Source organism: Urocitellus parryii, chromosome 5 (assembly GCF_045843805.1).
Source record: "Urocitellus parryii isolate mUroPar1 chromosome 5, mUroPar1.hap1, whole genome shotgun sequence".
NCBI lineage: Eukaryota > Metazoa > Chordata > Mammalia > Rodentia > Sciuridae > Urocitellus > Urocitellus parryii.
The window spans coordinates 100948820-100966092 of NC_135535.1; the positions used below are offsets into that span (position 1 = coordinate 100948820).

Consider the following 17273-nt stretch of genomic DNA (forward strand, 5'->3'; position numbering starts at 1 on the left):
AAAGCAGAACCCAAATTTGACAGTCTCCATTGTAATTGGAATTAACGGTAGGGGCGGAGCTAAACACCCTAGGATATCGGCCAATCAGCGTTTAGGGTTGTCAGTGAGACCGGGAAGGAGAAAAGGGAGAAAAGGTTCTGTAGTCACATGCCGCGGGGTCTAGTGGGAGGAGCAGTTGCCCAGCCGCCGCCTGGCGCTTCCTGTTTCCGGTTCCCGGAGTAGGGCACAGCAAGGCGCCTGGGGAAACGCTGGCCTCTGACACGATCTCTGGGACCGGGGTCTGTGGCTGGCCCCTTGCTAGCCCGGTCTCCCATTCTCAGAAAGCTATTCGCCAGGGGGTTCTGAGCTTTGGCCACGCCGTTTGCCCGTGACACGTGAGTCTGAGGGGCGTGGAGGAGGAGGCGGGCTGGGGTTTGCTCACACCTCTGAGCCGGGATCGCAAAGTCTCACTTGGCAGTAGTTTTCTTCCAAAGATGTGGCACATGAGCCCTGGAGCAGAATAGAGGTGAAGGCGGGGAGGCGCAGACTCCCGAAAGATATAAGGGAGATAGGACTTCAAAGACTAGAAAGAGGATTTAAAGATATTTGAAAGACAGGGAATAGAAGGTCCCCAGCTATGGAGTTATGTTTGAAGAGTCACTGGATACTTATAGAAGGAATTTGGGCATGCATCATGAAAGGATGCATCATGAAAGGAGAGCCTCGTTTGAATAAGGATTGGCTCCAAGCAGTTGGAAAGTGAAAATCCTACGAGAGGTTTAAGGGAAATGTTTGCTTTGTGTGGAGAAGAGTAACTGGGATTGTCTCTTGTTCCTTCTTGTGGGTAGCTTCAACTCTTGGGACACAGAACTACTACTCAAGAGTTTCTTTCTTTCTTTCTTTCAACATTGGGCTTTTTGACCAATTGAGGCTGTTCTTCTAAATGTGTAGGTTGCTGCGGGAGAGGAAATAAGGAATCAGAAATGAACGGGGGGGGGGGAGTAAGAATTTCCATTGATAAGTGGAAAATGGGCATGGCTAGTCGTGAAGGTGAGGAAGTGTGCTACCAAGGCCCAGTGGTGTAACTGTTTCCCAATTCCTGGCATTGCCATTGGCGATCCCACTTAAGGAGAATTTTTCAGTATTGCCAAATAGATCTATCTTTATAGTATAAGAAAATTAAAGATTTTTCAAGATTCTGAAATCCTCTCCTTTTGTCCAAAGTGTCTAGACAAACATTTGTACCTTGTGAATGTAAGTGTAGCATATCAAAAATGGATTACCCAGCCCTTGGATTTCAATACTCTTTATAATTGTTGTGCCCTTTTGTTTATCAGTTGTTTTCCAGTAAATATCTTTATGCCATGAGTTGTCCAGGTTGCTCCGATAACTTGTATAGCATTGAACAAGTAACTGTGTAAGTCTTGGATTCCTCATCTTAAACATGGGAAAAATTATACATACTTTTCTGGGTTGTGAAGGTTGACGAATATAATCTAGACAAAGTATTTAGAGCATAGGCCACACTAAATCAAAAAGAAACAGCTTAGCCAGACGCAGTGGCACATGCCTGTAGTCCCAGTGGCTTGGTAAGCTGAGGCAGGAAGAGGCAAGTTCAAAGCCAGCCCCAGCTACTTAGCAAGGCCCTAAGCAACTCAGTGAGGCCCTGTCCCAAAATAAAATATAAAAAGGGCTGGGTGTGTGGTTGTGGTTAAGTGCCCCTGAGTTCAATTCCTGGTACAAAAAAAAAAAAGGAAATAGCTTAAATTGATAATCAAACCTTAAGCAGAAAAGAAAGAAGAATGTTAATTTACTCTCATTCTTTTTGAACCAATAAGAGAAAAAAAAAGTAGCTCTTAATGCCAGCTGCAGGGTATTTAGCTCTCCATCTCTTCCCAGTTTTGTGAGATTCTTTGTTCTCATTTGGGAAGAGAAACCATCAACTGTTTACAAATAAGGAACTAACTTTGAGGCCAAAGAACACAGCATTCTTTGTGAGCATCCTTCCAGAAACTGCTTCTGGAAAAAAAAGATCTTGAGAGCCTGAAGTTAACATTTCAAATTAGGCCCCGAGAGAACATAAGGTAAATGGCATGCCAGATCAATCTAACAAAAGTAGTATAATTTCTTTTTAGTGAATCAACTGGTCACGTTGTGTGTTGAGTGATAGGTTTACTTAGGGAAGGTGGAAGTTTGAGATCTGAGTTCTTTATTCCACCTCCTATTTAGTCAACTGGGTGAGAAGTCATTTCCCCTTCTTGCTTTGCTTTAAAAAAAAAAAAAAAAGGCAGGGGCTGGCAGCACAGCTTTGGCTGCCTACTTTCATTCCCCCCCAAAAATTATGCATAGACCATGAGTTCTGGAACCAGACTATCTGGTATGCTCCACTAGCTGTGTCGGTTTTCTTATCTGTTAAGTAGAGACAAAAATTGTATTTCTTGCATAGTTATATGTTAAGTGCTTCCAGCAATGCCTGGCCAGAGGCTTTTATTTCATTAAGTGTTTCCTGCTCTTGTGGTTATGGTGCTTTAACTTTGTTATGGGAGCCTTTGACCTCTTGGCTAAGGAATTATTTTATGAAAATATCTTAATTAATATTTACTCAATTAATTGATGTACACACAGTCAGGTAGATAACTTCCTAAGCATTTGTTGGCCTAATGGGGTGTGAGAAATAGATGGTAAAATGTAAATTTGTTGAGGGGAGAAGGGAAAGTGCATTCAGGGCTCAGTGTTGGAGGTTCCATTTACCCATCTCAGGTGAGAAAAATTTGGAAGAGTTAAGCTTTGTACTGGGAAAATTAGTAATATTTTATGAAACTAACAAGAAGCAATGGTCTGAAGGATTAATGGATGCCAGAATGAAATCTTTTGCAAGAGTAAACCAGTGTGCCTGGATACGAAGATGGATTAGAGAAAAGGAATTTGAGAAACAGAGTCACAATGTTATTCCATTCCTGGAGTAATACAAGCATCAGATAAACCCAGAGTTACCATCAGATTGGACTGTCAAAGACAACTATACTTACTGAAAATAAAAAAGCCCTTGAGAGTTTGTGACTTGTAGTTAAAATGCAGATGTGACTTGGTTTTGGGTGACTTCATGAAACCACTTATTTTGATCGATAGACTTTTCTTTTTCCTATAATTTGAATGATTTTTCAAAGATGAAATATTAGAGTAGATACATCTGCAGCACCTAATACTTGAGATTTATCTACCTGTATTCTGCATTCTTAGAATAAATATGAAGGAGGATTGTTAAATGTTCCTGAATAATGATATGAGAAGTTAGGGCCAAAATATTCAAGTTTTAATAACTTCCAACTAGACATTCAAGGGTTTATTGAAATCATAATGAGTGTTTTCTTAGGGAAGGCCACTGGTTTAAGCTTTATTTGTGAACTAATATTAAACTGTAATGTAACTTTTCTCCAGACAGTAAAGAGGCAAGGATGGCTGTTCCCAGGCTAGCAAAATTAAATAATTCTTTTCTCTTTTCCTTTTTCTCACCCCCACAGTTTGTTTTGGAAGATTCCTCTGTAAATTAGACTAAAAGTTTATTTTTTGGCTTTCTGCTATAGGTGTTCTTGTTACAAAGATATTAAAATGTACTACTTGTTGTTTATGCCAAAGAATCATACTTTCTGCACAATCAGAATATCATTCATTTATTACATGTTCACATGCTTTATCTCTTTCCCTTCTCTCCTGATCCTGCCTGCCCTCCGTAATACACACTCTTCCAAAAGGATGTTCCCTTTCTATAGCTGGAGGACTAGACTGCTACTGCTGTTGTTCCTGGCTGTGGCAGTGAGAGAATCCTGGCAGACAGAAGAAAAAACTTGTGACCTGGTAGGAGACAAGGAAAAAGAGTCAAAGAGTGAGTTGGCTCTATTGCAGAGGCTAACTCCACTGTTTAACAAAAGGTAAATGAGAAGAACCGTAAAGGGCTTGGGAGAGTATCTTTATTAATAAAGAGTCTTCTTTTTACTGATTTTATTTCACTTTTAATCTGGAGGAAATCCATGTAAAATAACAGGTTCTGATATTAGTTTTATTGGACCATGATACCCTTCTTTCTTCAATGATATAGAGAAAATTCTCAATCCAGTTGTTAGTATAACATGGTTCTCTTAACCTTTCACAGTAGAGTAGCTGGTTCTAAGACTGGATTCAGGAAACCAGCTTGTGGAAATCCGAGCATTATTTGATACCTTCATATAATAGGACTTTAGTAGTATCGGGTGAACGTCTTTAGGCCTGTACATATCATTGTTGGTGTCAGGAATCTTCAGATAAATTTGAAGGTGATCCTTAAGAAACAGTGTCTTTGTGATATATGGTTCTATAATCGTGCCATATTGGGAAGAAGGATTTAGTATTTCACTGAAGAATTTTACGAAATTATGGTTGTTGATAAAACATGGTATAGTATATATGGTATGTGCACTCTGTAAAAATAAATTTTCTCTTAAAAAAAAAAGCAGTGTCTCAAGTTCCTGGGGAAGTAGTAAATAACACTTTAGCATAGCTTAGAATGAGCATTCTAGAAATATCTGAAATATCTAGCTGCATTGGGTGGTATATTGTAATCATGTATCACCAATTATGGTCTATCAGGGTCATGAATATTTCATAACTCAACAAATACTACTCAGCCATGATATCAGATAAATAAATGAAGCATGTTTTTTTATTATTATCAAAGGGAGGAAAGCTGGTTCTTCCTGAGGCTAATAGCTAGTAACTCTACTCTTCCTTTCTTCCCGCTTTTCCTTACAGCTTTGAGAGCACCGTGGGCCAGGGCTCAGACACATATATCTACGTATTCAGAGTATGCCGGGAAGCTGGCAACCACACCTCTGGAGCAGGCCTGGTACAGATCAACAAAAGTAATGGAAAAGAGACAGTAGTAGGGCGACTCAATCAGACACACATCTTCAATGGAAGTAAGATTTTCCCTGTTGATTAATCTCAAATCAATTGTTTTAACAGTCTTATTTTTATTTTTTCCCAGTCTTTTCCAGTATATGTTATGTGTAGTTTGACACATCCAAGACTATAAACCACAGGACACCTAGTTCCACTGCTGCCCTGAAACCACAGTTGAGAACACTTACATGTATGAAGGTAGTGAAAAACCAGGTGTGGCAGTACATGCCTATGATCCCAGCTCAGGAGGCAGGAGGATTACAAATTCAAGGCCAGCCTGGGCAACTTAGTGAGATCCTGTCTCAAAATAAAAAGGGCTGGAGGTGTAGCTCAGTGGTTGAGTACCCCTGGATTTAGTTCCTAGTACCACCACACACACACACACACACACACATATACACATACACATATAAAAAAGAACAGTCTAACCAAAATTGTGTGGCCTGTAGACCTTTTATTCACCCAAATACTTACTTTGTTCCACACCAACCACCACCATTTCCTACCAAATTAACCAAAGCTTTCCAGTTAAATTTTAAGAGATCAAGACTTTTTGCAAAACAATTTATCTATAAAATATTCCCCATCAACTTGTGCCAGTGGTGATATTTCTCAAGTCATAAAATCATATTGCTGTAAAGGAGTCTATGAGCACTTATGGTCTAATTCCATCCCAAAAACAAATAACTAAGGTCTCTAGTAGAGATATTTATTCCTTTAAATAATATAATAAAACATAACACAAGAGCTTTATGGCTAGGGTCAGAAGAGTGGGTTTTTTACTGCTCATCATATTTCCTAATGCTATGACTTTGAAAAATTGTTTTACCTTTTTAACCTTGTTTTCTCACATGCAAAATTGGAAGCCTGTAATCCCAGTGGCTCAGGAGGCAGAGGCAGGAGGATCATGATTTCAAAGCCAGCCTCAGCAACAGCGAGATGCTAAGCAACTCAGTGAGACCCTCTCTCTAAAAAGAAAAACATAGGGCTTGGGATGTGGCTTAGTGGTTGAGCACCCCTGGGTTCAATCCTCAGTACCAAAAACAAAAAAAAATTAGAAGCAAAATCCTTACCTTATTGACCTTACATGATTGTTAAGTCAGGTGATATTTTTTGCAAAAGAACGTTGAACATAGTAAATGCTAAAGAAGAGAAATGCATTACCATTTCAGTAAAATCATCCACTTTGAATTTGCAAATAATTTATCTTGTCCCTGCTGCTTTTCTTTTGGTGATAAATGATTTATAATTACTTCTTCTTTTGGTATTAGCAGGTGTTCTGAAAACGTGAAACATTGTTAAGGTATGGAACCTTAACAAATATTTGTTAAGGTGAAAATAATTATTTTCACACTACCAGTTGCCTATCTTAATGTGGAAAATTAAGGTGATTCCTACATAGATATGTGGTTCTTAGTTCCTAAAACAAGGGAACACGCTTTGTAAAGAAGCAAAGTTTTAGGGCTGGGGATGTGGCTCAAGCGGTAGCGTGCGGCCCGGGTTCGATGATCCTCAGCACCACATACAAAGATGTTGTGTCCTCCAAAAACTAAAAAATAAATATTAAAAAACTCTCTCTCTCAAAAAAAAAAAAAGAAGAAGAAGCAAAGTTTTAGCATGGCACGTCTGATATACAGAGCTCATTCCCATAAGGGTTATTTTAATTAAAACTAATTTCACTGATTCCTTAATTCCACTCTGCCATACTACCTAGAGTTGCCTCTCCTTTCCCCCTTACCCCATAGCACCATTTTCCTTGTCCCTCCTCAGGTAATTGGATCATGCTGATCTATAAAGGGGGTGATGAATATGACAACCACTGTGGCAAGGAGCAGCGTCGTGCAGTGGTGATGATCTCCTGCAATCGACATACCCTAGCGGTGAGGCACCCTGGAATATATAAACCTGGGGAAGAGATTCAAAGGATTGACCTGGGGTAAAATATTCAGAGGGGATAAGATTCTTACATTGGGGTGGACAGAAAAATATAGGTCAATTTTCCCTATGTCCAATACCTATTTTCCATCTTAAATGGAAGTAGACTACTGAACCAGGAGGAAGCAAAATGGTTTTGGGGTTGTTTCTTTTGTTGGATATTTTATCACAAACACTGTGTTCTGTCCTCTCATTAGGACAATTTTAATCCTGTGACTGAGGAGCGAGGCAAAGTCCAAGATTGTTTCTACCTCTTTGAGATGGATAGCAGCCTGGCTTGCTCCCCAGAGGTCTCCCACCTCAGCGTGGGTTCTATCTTACTTGTTATGTGAGTATTCTTTTCCTATAGCTACTTGGTGGTATATAGGCACAAATGGTGGTGGGTGCATGTGTTATACTAAATTAGGAAAGATGATCATATAAACATACTCTAACTATAAACTATTGCAGGTTTTTAAGAAATTAGATTTAATGTTTAGTCCTCCACAAGTATTTGCATTTGGAGATGCCTTTTTTTTTTTAAATCCACTGGAAGGCTGGACAGTTTTGAATACTATTATATTAAAATGATTAGAACTATGGAAAAACAGAATTATGTATCTAGTAGTGGTTATCCTTGGTTACACACTAGGTCACATTTTCTTCTGAGCCCTTGTTTCTGTCAGACTGACAACACTCTTAGCTGGTTTTCTAAAGAAGCTTCACTTCCACCCCCTGCCCTCTCCCCACCATCCCTTTTCCACAAATGTAGCTTAGGAAACTGTTAATAGTATCTGAGTTTTAGCTTTTCTCTGTTCGTTTTGAGTATTTTTTTGATTTGGCCCAAATTGGCATTAAAATCATGATTCGTATTGGCTTCCCAAGTTGGAAGTACAGACTCATACCACCATATTCAGTTTTGGTCTTTAAGTACACGTCTTTTCTACAGATTTGCATCACTGGTTGCTGTCTATGTCATTGGAGGTTTCTTATACCAGCGACTAGTGGTGGGAGCCAAGGGAATGGAGCAGTTTCCCCACTTAGCCTTCTGGCAAGATCTTGGCAACCTGGTAGCAGTAAGTAACAAGGCAACTGGCTGGGTCTATAGCCTTCATAGAAGGTTGGGTAACCAGTTATCCTGGTTTGCTGAGAGTTTCCTGGATACAGGACATGTGCTAATACTACAAAAGTCCCTTCAAGTCAAAATAGTTGGCTATCCTAGTACAAACTAGTAAGTGGCATAGCATAAGTTTCTGGCCTTGCTAAGATGTGGCTGGAAGGTCAGTACTGTCAATTTGGTGATCTCCCAGATTGCTACTGGGGCAGATTAGGGATTGATGCAGCAGAGAAGCTGTGGCCTAATTAGAAGATACACTTGTTTTCCTAAATTGAAATTAGGCTAATCCTTGGATATTTTGAGTTTGTCATTATCCCTGGCAAAAACCAGTTTTGTCACATTCTTAGACCATAAATATGAACTTTGTCTTTCTAAGTCGGGTATTCCAAACTCTCATTTCATTTGCTTTTCCTACAGGATGGTTGTGACTTTGTGTGTCGTTCTAAACCCCGCAATGTGCCTGCTGCATATCGTGGTGTGGGGGATGACCAGCTGGGAGAGGAGTCAGAAGAAAGGGATGATCATTTATTACCAATGTGATTGCACTTTAAATGTCCAGCCTCTTTAGTCCCCCAAACCAAAGCATACTCAGCCAGATTTCTCAAGCAGTCTCTACTCCATTCTTGCTCTTATATCATTCCTGCTTTCCAGTTTGCTGTTGATTTGCATCCTCTTCTCACTAGAACTTCCTTCCCTTTGTTCCCTATCTTGTTTTTCTTTTAGAGAGGTGTTAATTTTAAGAGATGAGACCTGTGAAAACAGAGGTGCTGTACTCTCTTGCTATCAGAGTGTACAGGTAGGACAGTTAAAGTGGGCAAAAGGGTCACTGGACCTTTCTTTTTTAATGCATTTTCACAAATTTTTGAGACACTGGATTTCTTTAATTAAAGAAAAAGCAAAGAAGCATTATTTATACAGGTTTGATTGCTTTCATGCTATAACTCTACCCTACGATACTCTCCATGAGAATCTGGATGATATTTCTTGCTGCTTGGATCTGCTTTGTAGTGATTACTTGGTTGCAATCCAAGTATTCCCATTTGGTCTGAGCCAAATGTTCTAGATTTGATCTCCCACATCTGGGATTAGACAGGAAAATGTGAAATTTCCTAATTACAGGATTATAAGGTACCATCACACCATTGTCATTGGGATGATATAGCTGGAATTGGGCTGGCCCTGGATTGTGGTCTTGTGGTTATCAATCCATGTGTGGCCAAAATGCCTAATCCAGCAATCTAGTCCATTGGAAAGACAAGTTGAATCAGCAAATATGTTTACCTTATGCTAGGATCTCCATGGCAGCTTTTTTCTGTTATAGTAAAAGCTGGAAAAGCTGTTCTTGTTTCCCTCTACCAGTATTGTAAACATATGTTGCACTTTTTTTCACAGGCATATTGGTTTTGAATACCCCTCCCTCCCCCCCCCCCCAAAAAAAAAAATCTTCTGGAAAGGGAATGGAAGCAGAAGTGGAACACTGAGGGTTCTAAGGTCCTCTGCTCTGGGTGTGGAATGCTGCTGCACCTGTCCCTTCTGCTGGCTCAGGGAAGTGTCTTCTTGCCCACATTTCTGTGGGGAAAGGTTTTTAATCCTCTGATGCTTCTATCTTTCTATTTAGGCCATGTGCCCAGAATCCCAGGCTGATATTTCTATCTATTAATAGTGAACCCCTGGGCCACTAAGAGTAACATGGCTCCACTGGACACGAAAGAGGGGTAGAATCAATAGGCAGGGGGCCTTTTATAAACCTTTAGAGAAGAAAATGAAATTATTTCATCTTTGGACTTTAATACTATTGGAATGTTTTTGTTTTTCTTCTTTCTAAACAGGGAAGATAATGTTATAAAAGCATCTCCTTTGTCATTATTTGTTTGCATCCTTCCCCCATAACCTGGTGTTTTAAATTAAAAATAATACACCACTTTTGTACAAAAACACTTAATGATTAAAAAACAAACAAAACATGCTGGCCTAGTCATTTGTGTAAAACAGGAGGGTAGAGCTATTGGAATGGAGTAAGAGACCACTGAGACCAATTTTCATCCTTTACTGAGGAAGAAAAAAAATATTTAATATTTTGTTGTATAAGGAATAGCGCCTAAGGTAGGTTCTTATAATCCTGACCTCAGCCCCACACACTCCTGTTTTATAAAGCTATAGGAAAGAAAGTTGGAATTGAAAGAGTAAAAGGCTAACAGGTAAATGGGAAGGGAGCAGGGGGATGTGGAAAAAATGACAACAGCCACACCATGTGCCAGTCAAACACTTTTAGTCCCTGCAGCAAATCAGAAAGATTCCAACCAAGTTTCTACCCTGGCTGGTGACCCTGCCACAGATGCAGGAGAAATATTCAATACTAAGGGAATAAGTGATAACAAAATACTGAGCCACAGCTACAGTGGGACAATCCAGAAGGAAGAGGGAAAGTACCAGAATTTTGCTACTTGTGTCACACAAGCTAGAAAAACCCTACCTCTCCCACTGGAGAAGCAAAACTACATTCCACCCATTTCCCTGCCTTACCATACACATATTTCTCCTCTTGGAAAACCCTGGCTAGACGCTCCACTCCAGGATAAGGCTGAGCAGTCCTAGTTCTCTGGACTGCCTTTGTTTCAAAGACTGGATTGGGGTAGGTGGGATTGATGAGAACTGTAAAGATTATTTTAAAGTGAAACCCAAAGAAAATATCAAAGCTGCCACTATGTAGCACCAGCAACCAATTCTTGCACTTCTCTTCCCTGTCTCAGTAATCTCCCTACAGAAGGTCACATAATTCAAATAGCTCTTTCTTCCCTGCAAAGTCTGCTGGTACCAGGTTATAACCTGGACAGTGGGGAGTGTCTGCCTTCGGCTGGTTTGTGCAAGAGGGCCACCTTAGGTCTCCTTCAGGACATTTATCTTGGCGCAGATCTTGAGGGCAGGGCCCAATTTGATGTTCATGGCACTCATAAGATGTTCTTCTTTAAGTAATAAAAGGGCCTGTCCATCAATCTCCTGGGAACGAAACTCTTCTGCAATTTCTTGGCAGCCTAGAAGGCAATGGTGAGACCGTGTATTAGAAACTGCATGGTAGGACAAGAGAGGAGACAATCCCAAAGACCTTGCCCTAAATTCAGTAATATAAAGGTATGAGATGGTAAACTTTGAAAGCAAAAATGAAATTAGAGACACTGGTTATCTTAAAAATGAAAAACAAGCCAGATGTGGAACACACCTATAATCCCAGCAACTGAGGAGGCTGAGGCAAGAAGATTAAAAGTTCAAAGTCAGCCTCAGCAACTTGAAAAGACCGTGTCTCAAAAATGAAAAATTGGCTACAGATGTAGCTCAGAGATAGAGCACCCCTGAGTTCTATCCCCAATACTAAAAAGAATGAAACAACATCAAGAAAGGAATAATAACCTAAGTTGTTCAGCCATAGAAGTAACTTCATGTTGGGCATGGTGGCACATGCCTGTAATCCCATTGACTCAGAGGCTAAGGTAGGAGGATCATGAGTTCAAAACCAGTCTTAGAAACTTAATGAGAAACTAAGCAACTTAGCGAGACCCTGTCTCAAAAAATGGAAGGACTGGGGATGTAGCTCAGTGTTAAAGCCCCTGGGTTGAGTCCCTAGTATCCCACCCCGCTCCCAAAAAAGAACTTACTTCAAACAAGAAGGAAGGCATAGCCTCTGCTCATTTATTTCTAGATGGCTTGGCAACTGCTGGTTATCAATTGAGACATTTACTTTATACAAAAAGTTTTTATTTGAAATCAGCCAGAGGAAAACTGCAGAGGGCACTGTTTGTCATCATTGGACCAACTGGTAGTACGGTTTGACAAGATAGGGTATATAGGAGGAACACCCAAGTGTGGAGAAAAAGTTTTAGACGTGTTTGATGTAAAGAGAGTTCATATAGGTAGTTGTGTATTTGAAGATCAGGTGCTCATGGAAGGATCTGAGCTCTATATAGATTTGGCAGATGTCCGTTATGTATGACAATTTAAATCATGAAAATAGATGATGTCATCTAGTGAGAGTATATAAGAGGAGAGGCCCCAAACCAGCTATCCTTAAGGAAAATAACAGAAGAAAGAGCCTTTTGTGAGAGGAAATAATCAAAGGAGAGTACCCTAATCAAAGAAATACTGCCAAAGGTGAGCAGCAATTCCTGACTTGTGAAATGTGATAAATGTTCTACTCTATGCAATGTTCTGAGAGTAAATGAAATGTCAATGAAAATCCTTTGTAAAATGCAAATTTGTTGAATAAATGAAGTGTCCTCATTGCTCAAAATATTTTAAAAATAAAACCAGAGAGGAAGAGCGATAATATATGCATGTTTTCTTGTATGTTGGCAAAAAGATTAAATCAATTAATAATGAGGACAGGATGTTTTTTTTTTTTTTTTTTTTAATGGAGAACAGTCCTATCTTGAATATAAATAGGTCCCTTAGTTTCTAACCCCGTCCTTCTTCACTGAAAAAAGTCTTAGCCAGGCATGGTGGTGCATGCCTATAATCCCAGCTTCCTGGGAGGCTGAGGCAGGAGGATCACAAGTTCTAAACAACTTAGTGAAACCCTGTCTCAAAATTAAAAATGAAAAGAGCTGGGGATATGGCTCAGTGGTACAGCACCCCTGGGTTCAATCCCCAGTACCAAAAAAAAGGGGAAAACCTTATGTATGGTGAGAATTGTAGTTAATCACATCAAAATAATTTTTATCCAAAAATTATTGGTGAGAAATAAAGCTGAATCATAAAAAAAAAACAAATTGCAAAATTGCTCACACAGTAGAAGACAATATCAACCCAGAAGGAAATTAAGAAACCAAACTGTGGGCAAGCAACTTGAATAACTATCAAGGCAGAGTACTATCACATTCAAGCCCATGCTGCTTACAGGTTAGTAATGTTCCCTCATACAAAGGCCCATGTGGAATGATCCAAGAAAAATGAAGACTTTGGTTCTGTTGGAGACCCCTCTGTACCTTGGAGAGAAGCGATAAACTCATACACCTCCTCTACACTCCAACGACTAGGATTGCTGGACAGGAACACAGGGTTGATGCCATGTAATTCTGGTGTGGGGGGAGCTGTAATGGTGTTCCCAAGATCACGATCTCCATGTCCAGCTCTTACTGACAATGGCCCAGGAGATGTTGGAGAGAGCGCTTCATCATAACTGGAATTATCTGAACCCCGGCTAGAGTCCTCTTGACCCTATAGAAAATATGGCAAAACAGTAAGGTCAGGAATAACAGTGTCATGAGTGCTTCTCTTCCCTCTACCACCACCCTAGTTTAGGCATAGAGGAAAAACTAGTCTTAACATATGTGAAATAATCTGCACAATATTTGCAAATGCCCAAAGTCTACACTCAAGTGCCTTTCAAGTATGAACTTCCATGTATTAAAAGAGATCTAGATTGTCTTCACTTAAGTACAGTGTAAGGATTAATAGATATATGTACCAGCAGTGAGGAAAAAGGAGATAAAGGCACTCAGGATCTCAGAATATGAAGTAACACAATCAATAGGAAACCAAAGTTCTGGTCTTGTATCCTTTCACCTGGGCAAAGGATTGCCTTGCAAGGGAAAGAAAAAGGCCTATTTCAGAAATAGTGGCTCAGTAACAACAGCTCACCCGGTGACGCTTGCCCTGGATCTTGGCACGGGCAATGTCAGAGGAGCTGCGGCGGGGTCCACGCCTACGAACACGAGCATAGTTGGCTTCCTGAAACTCTTTCATTTTTTTCCTCTTCAACCGGAACTGATGGCTACAGCTCACATTGTACCTACAAATCAGGGCATATACAGGATGTCAAGGCACTAGAAGAGACTATTTGCTACCCTGCCCCACACAGGAATTGGTACTTTAAGAGCTGATTTGGACAAAGAAATGAAAACAAAAGAGACACAAAGTGTGTGTTTGCTGTGAGATGACCCTGGGGAAGCAAGGTAACATTAGATGAAGAAACTAGTGCTCAAGGCAAGGCAGGCAATGCACACAGTACCTCTTTGCACAAGTCATGGAGCAAAACCTCTTAGAGCCACGAAATTGCTCTGCAGGGGCATACTTCCCACAGTACTCGCACTTTAGGAGATTCGCCTTCTTATCTAACTCTGAAAAACAAGGAGAGTTACGATGGGCTTCTGTTGCCCCTAAATCATATTACACCAAGAGTTGAATTCTAATTTTTCCAAAGACCTACACAACCAAACTGAGAATTCCTAAAACCAAACACCATGATGAATTACCCTTCAAGAAGATTATAAAGTCCTCAAAGTCTACCCTTTTTGTTTTCCAGACTGGGTATTGAGCTCATGGTTATATTAGACTTCACTACATCCCCAGTCCCTTTTATTTTTTATTTTCAGACAGGGTTTCACTAAATTGCCCAGTATAGCCTTGAACTTGTGATCCTTCTACCTCAGCCTCCCAGGTAGCTGGAATTATAGGTGTGCACTGCAGTATCCACCAGCCCTTAAAGCCTTATTATTTCCATTTTAAGCCTGATTATTTCCATTTTAAATGTCTTACTAATTTTATCCTAATTCAACTCAGATTTCAATATGACTCCATTTCTTAATAGGAAAGAGGAACTAATTATTAATGCCTAGGTAGAGATCCAATCCCTCTCCCACAAAGATTTCCAAAAGCATGGAGGAAATTTTAAATAAAAGTCCTCACTATAGATTATTAAAATCTAAAATAAGGAGAGCAGGAAGTTGTGAATTTAAATGTCCTATGTGGAAACCAAGGAGAAAAAGGAAAAAAGGGCAGGGGGAGGTACCTCAATAAAATAGAAGAGAGACTAGTAGAGAAAGGGGAACAGGGAGAGGGAGGAGGGGAAGGAAAGAGGAGGTAAAGGGAAGAAAACTGACCAAATTATATTGTTATATTGTATGCACATACACATATATAACAAATCCCACTATTATGAATAATAACAATGTACCTATAAAATATATTTTAAAAATAATTTAAATGTCCCTATTCTTTTTCTTTGTAGTGCTGAAGATCAAACCCAGCTAGGTAAACATTGTACCATAGAATTCCAGCCCCAGCCTATATCATCTTTTGGAAAATATATCCTTATACAGTAAACGATAATTCAACAAGTTACTTTAGCTTGATAAAACACTCCTCACCCTATAACTCCTTTTGTGTGATTCTATATACTCTGATATACAATATGGTTTCTGTGTATAGATGGACTTCATCTAATTCCTACTTTAAATAAACAGAAAATTACTATTTTACACTGAGTCCTCAAACATTCCCATGAGCCTCTTTCTCCCAGGTGGGTCTCGAAATAATACTTACCAGCAGAAGGGCTGTCCCCTCCCAAGGGTCCACTTGACTGACTCTCATTCAGTCCGGTTTGAAGGCCAGTCTGTAGTGGCTTCTCAGACTCCTTCAGTAACTGAGAACAACCCACCTGTCCCAGAAAAAAATTTTAATTAAGGTAGCCTAATTCCTTTCTGCCTCTCTACAGTGTTCCCTAACACTTCCTGTCATCATGTCCTTGCCTGCATCTCTGAGTTAATGGTCAAGTCTGGCTCAGAGAAAATTCCTTACAATACTGCAATCAAGAATCTGCTACTTTTTTCAGATAAGCTACTAGAGAACAGGTTCCTGGCCTGGTTCCCTCTATCTTATCCTTCCCTTCCTAAGGTACAGGGGACACAAGAAAAATCAGGATACCTGGGTTATAATCCTGGTTCTATAACTCATATTCTAGAAAAGTTCTCTACTACAATTTTCTTCATTATAAAAACACCTAGTTTACCTATCTAAAAAGTTTTAAAAGGTGATTTTCTTCCTTTTCTTCTCTTCCCAACATTTTTACTGTCTGGTCCACAAACATATGTGCTTTCCTTTCTTCCTTTCCTTCTTTTGCAACTAAATAAACAAAATAAATAAATCATTCTCTAATAATTGATGAACTAACAATTAATAAGTTCTGTACCTTTTTTTTTTATTTTCTTGGTATTTGGGATTGAACCCAGAGTGCTTTACTACCGAGCCACATCCCCAGCCCTTTTTATTTTTAATTTTAAGACAGCGTCGAACTAAGTTGCTTAGGGCCTCACTAAGCTGCTGAAGTTGACCTTGAACCCACAATCCTACTGCCTTGGCTTCCCAAGTAACTAGGATTACAGGCTTGGTGCCCAGCTGCTTTTGTTTTTAGAGGAATTTGAAAACAAAATCAGACCAAATGCCCTCCTGAAGTCCCACCATATGGCCCTGTTCTCACCGGGAAAGGTTCCGCTCCTTCCTGGATAACAAAGCCTTCAATGATGTGGGTGAGAATCTGGGGCTTCACGATGGCCTGTGGGGGCTTGGAGTCTCCCATTTGTCTGGACACCATGGCTAGCGTAGGAGGTGGTGCTGATGGGGCAGGAGTCAAGGCTACCAGTTCATTGCTTGGGGTACTAGCATTCACACTGGCCACAGGTTCAGCTTTCTCTGGAAAACAAACACACGTTAAAGAACAAATATGGAATAATATAATGAATCCACCTATTAGCTGAGCCAGCCTGATTTTCCACAATAAACTATGTTCTCCTTTGATCATTCACCCTCTGATTATATTTATTTTTTCAGTTTTTGGCGGACACACATCTTTATTTGTATGTGGTGCTGAGGATCGAACCTGGGCTCCACACATGCCAGGCGAGCGCGCTACTGCTTGAGCCACATCCCCAGCCCCTCTGATTATATTTCTGGATCTACCAAATATTTAGGCCCATTTTCTACTGAACCAGAATTATCTGTAGCTCTTTCAGAATAATTTTCTATTCTTTGTGTGTTCCAATAATAGCATTTTAGAAACCAGTTACCTCCAAGACTATTCTTCTCCTCCATGACTTTTGGGCTCTCTTCTGCTGGAGAAGCCTTGGGGGGAAGTATTGAACCCAAAGTCGAGATATCATCTCTCTCTTCCTCAGACTCAGCTTTGCGTTTCACAGCCAGTGTCTGAGGTTTACCCTGTACAGTAAAGAATAGGGGGGGAAAAAAAAAAAAAAAACAAGATTTAGGCATAAAGAATGAAAAGGAATTACAATTACTTCTATACTTTCAGAGAAGACTTTCTGAACTCTCTATCTCCTGCTTCATATACACTAAATTCTTGGTCATTCCTAATCAGTATAACGTCTACATAAGGACAAAACAAAATGCAATACCATTTTAATGCATAGTCATAACTTAGACCACTGTGGCCCAAACAAAAACTGTTTTTCCAAAGATTGTTTTAGTTAAGGCTCTCTTCTTTGCTGTTATCGTTCCTTTAGATATATACAATTTTTTATTCATTTTTTTAAAATTAGAGCTT

At 39.8% G+C, this 17273-nt stretch overlaps 2 protein-coding genes across 5 annotated transcripts in view; one reads left to right on the forward strand and one right to left on the reverse strand.

Moving 5' to 3' along the window:
* Window positions 1-17273, forward strand: part of M6pr (mannose-6-phosphate receptor, cation dependent) — a 24345-nt gene continuing 7072 nt past the window's right edge. The window contains exons 1-7 of one of the 2 annotated variants that reach the window (XM_026379310.2): window positions 8-374; window positions 3732-3908; window positions 4765-4931; window positions 6685-6794; window positions 7047-7177; window positions 7778-7904; window positions 8363-9897. In XM_026379310.2, the coding sequence (XP_026235095.1) occupies window positions 3733-3908; window positions 4765-4931; window positions 6685-6794; window positions 7047-7177; window positions 7778-7904; window positions 8363-8485 (834 nt within the window). In that variant the 5' untranslated portion in view covers window positions 8-374; window position 3732 and the 3' untranslated portion in view covers window positions 8486-9897. Of the gene's footprint in view, window positions 375-3731; window positions 3909-4764; window positions 4932-6684; window positions 6795-7046; window positions 7178-7777; window positions 7905-8362; window positions 9898-17273 lie in introns of those variants that run through there. The other variant, XM_026379311.2, reaches the window with a different exon arrangement.
* Window positions 10040-17273, reverse strand: part of Phc1 (polyhomeotic homolog 1) — a 26394-nt gene continuing 19160 nt past the window's right edge. For all 3 annotated transcript variants that reach the window (XM_026379309.2, XM_026379308.2, XM_026379307.2), the window contains 7 exons: window positions 16780-16927; window positions 16194-16405; window positions 15260-15374; window positions 13947-14055; window positions 13577-13727; window positions 12922-13153; window positions 10040-10977 (listed from right to left, as the gene is read on the reverse strand). In XM_026379309.2, coding sequence (XP_026235094.2) covers window positions 10823-10977; window positions 12922-13153; window positions 13577-13727; window positions 13947-14055; window positions 15260-15374; window positions 16194-16405; window positions 16780-16927 — 1122 coding nt within the window. In that variant the 3' untranslated portion in view covers window positions 10040-10822. The remainder of the gene's footprint in view (window positions 10978-12921; window positions 13154-13576; window positions 13728-13946; window positions 14056-15259; window positions 15375-16193; window positions 16406-16779; window positions 16928-17273) is intronic.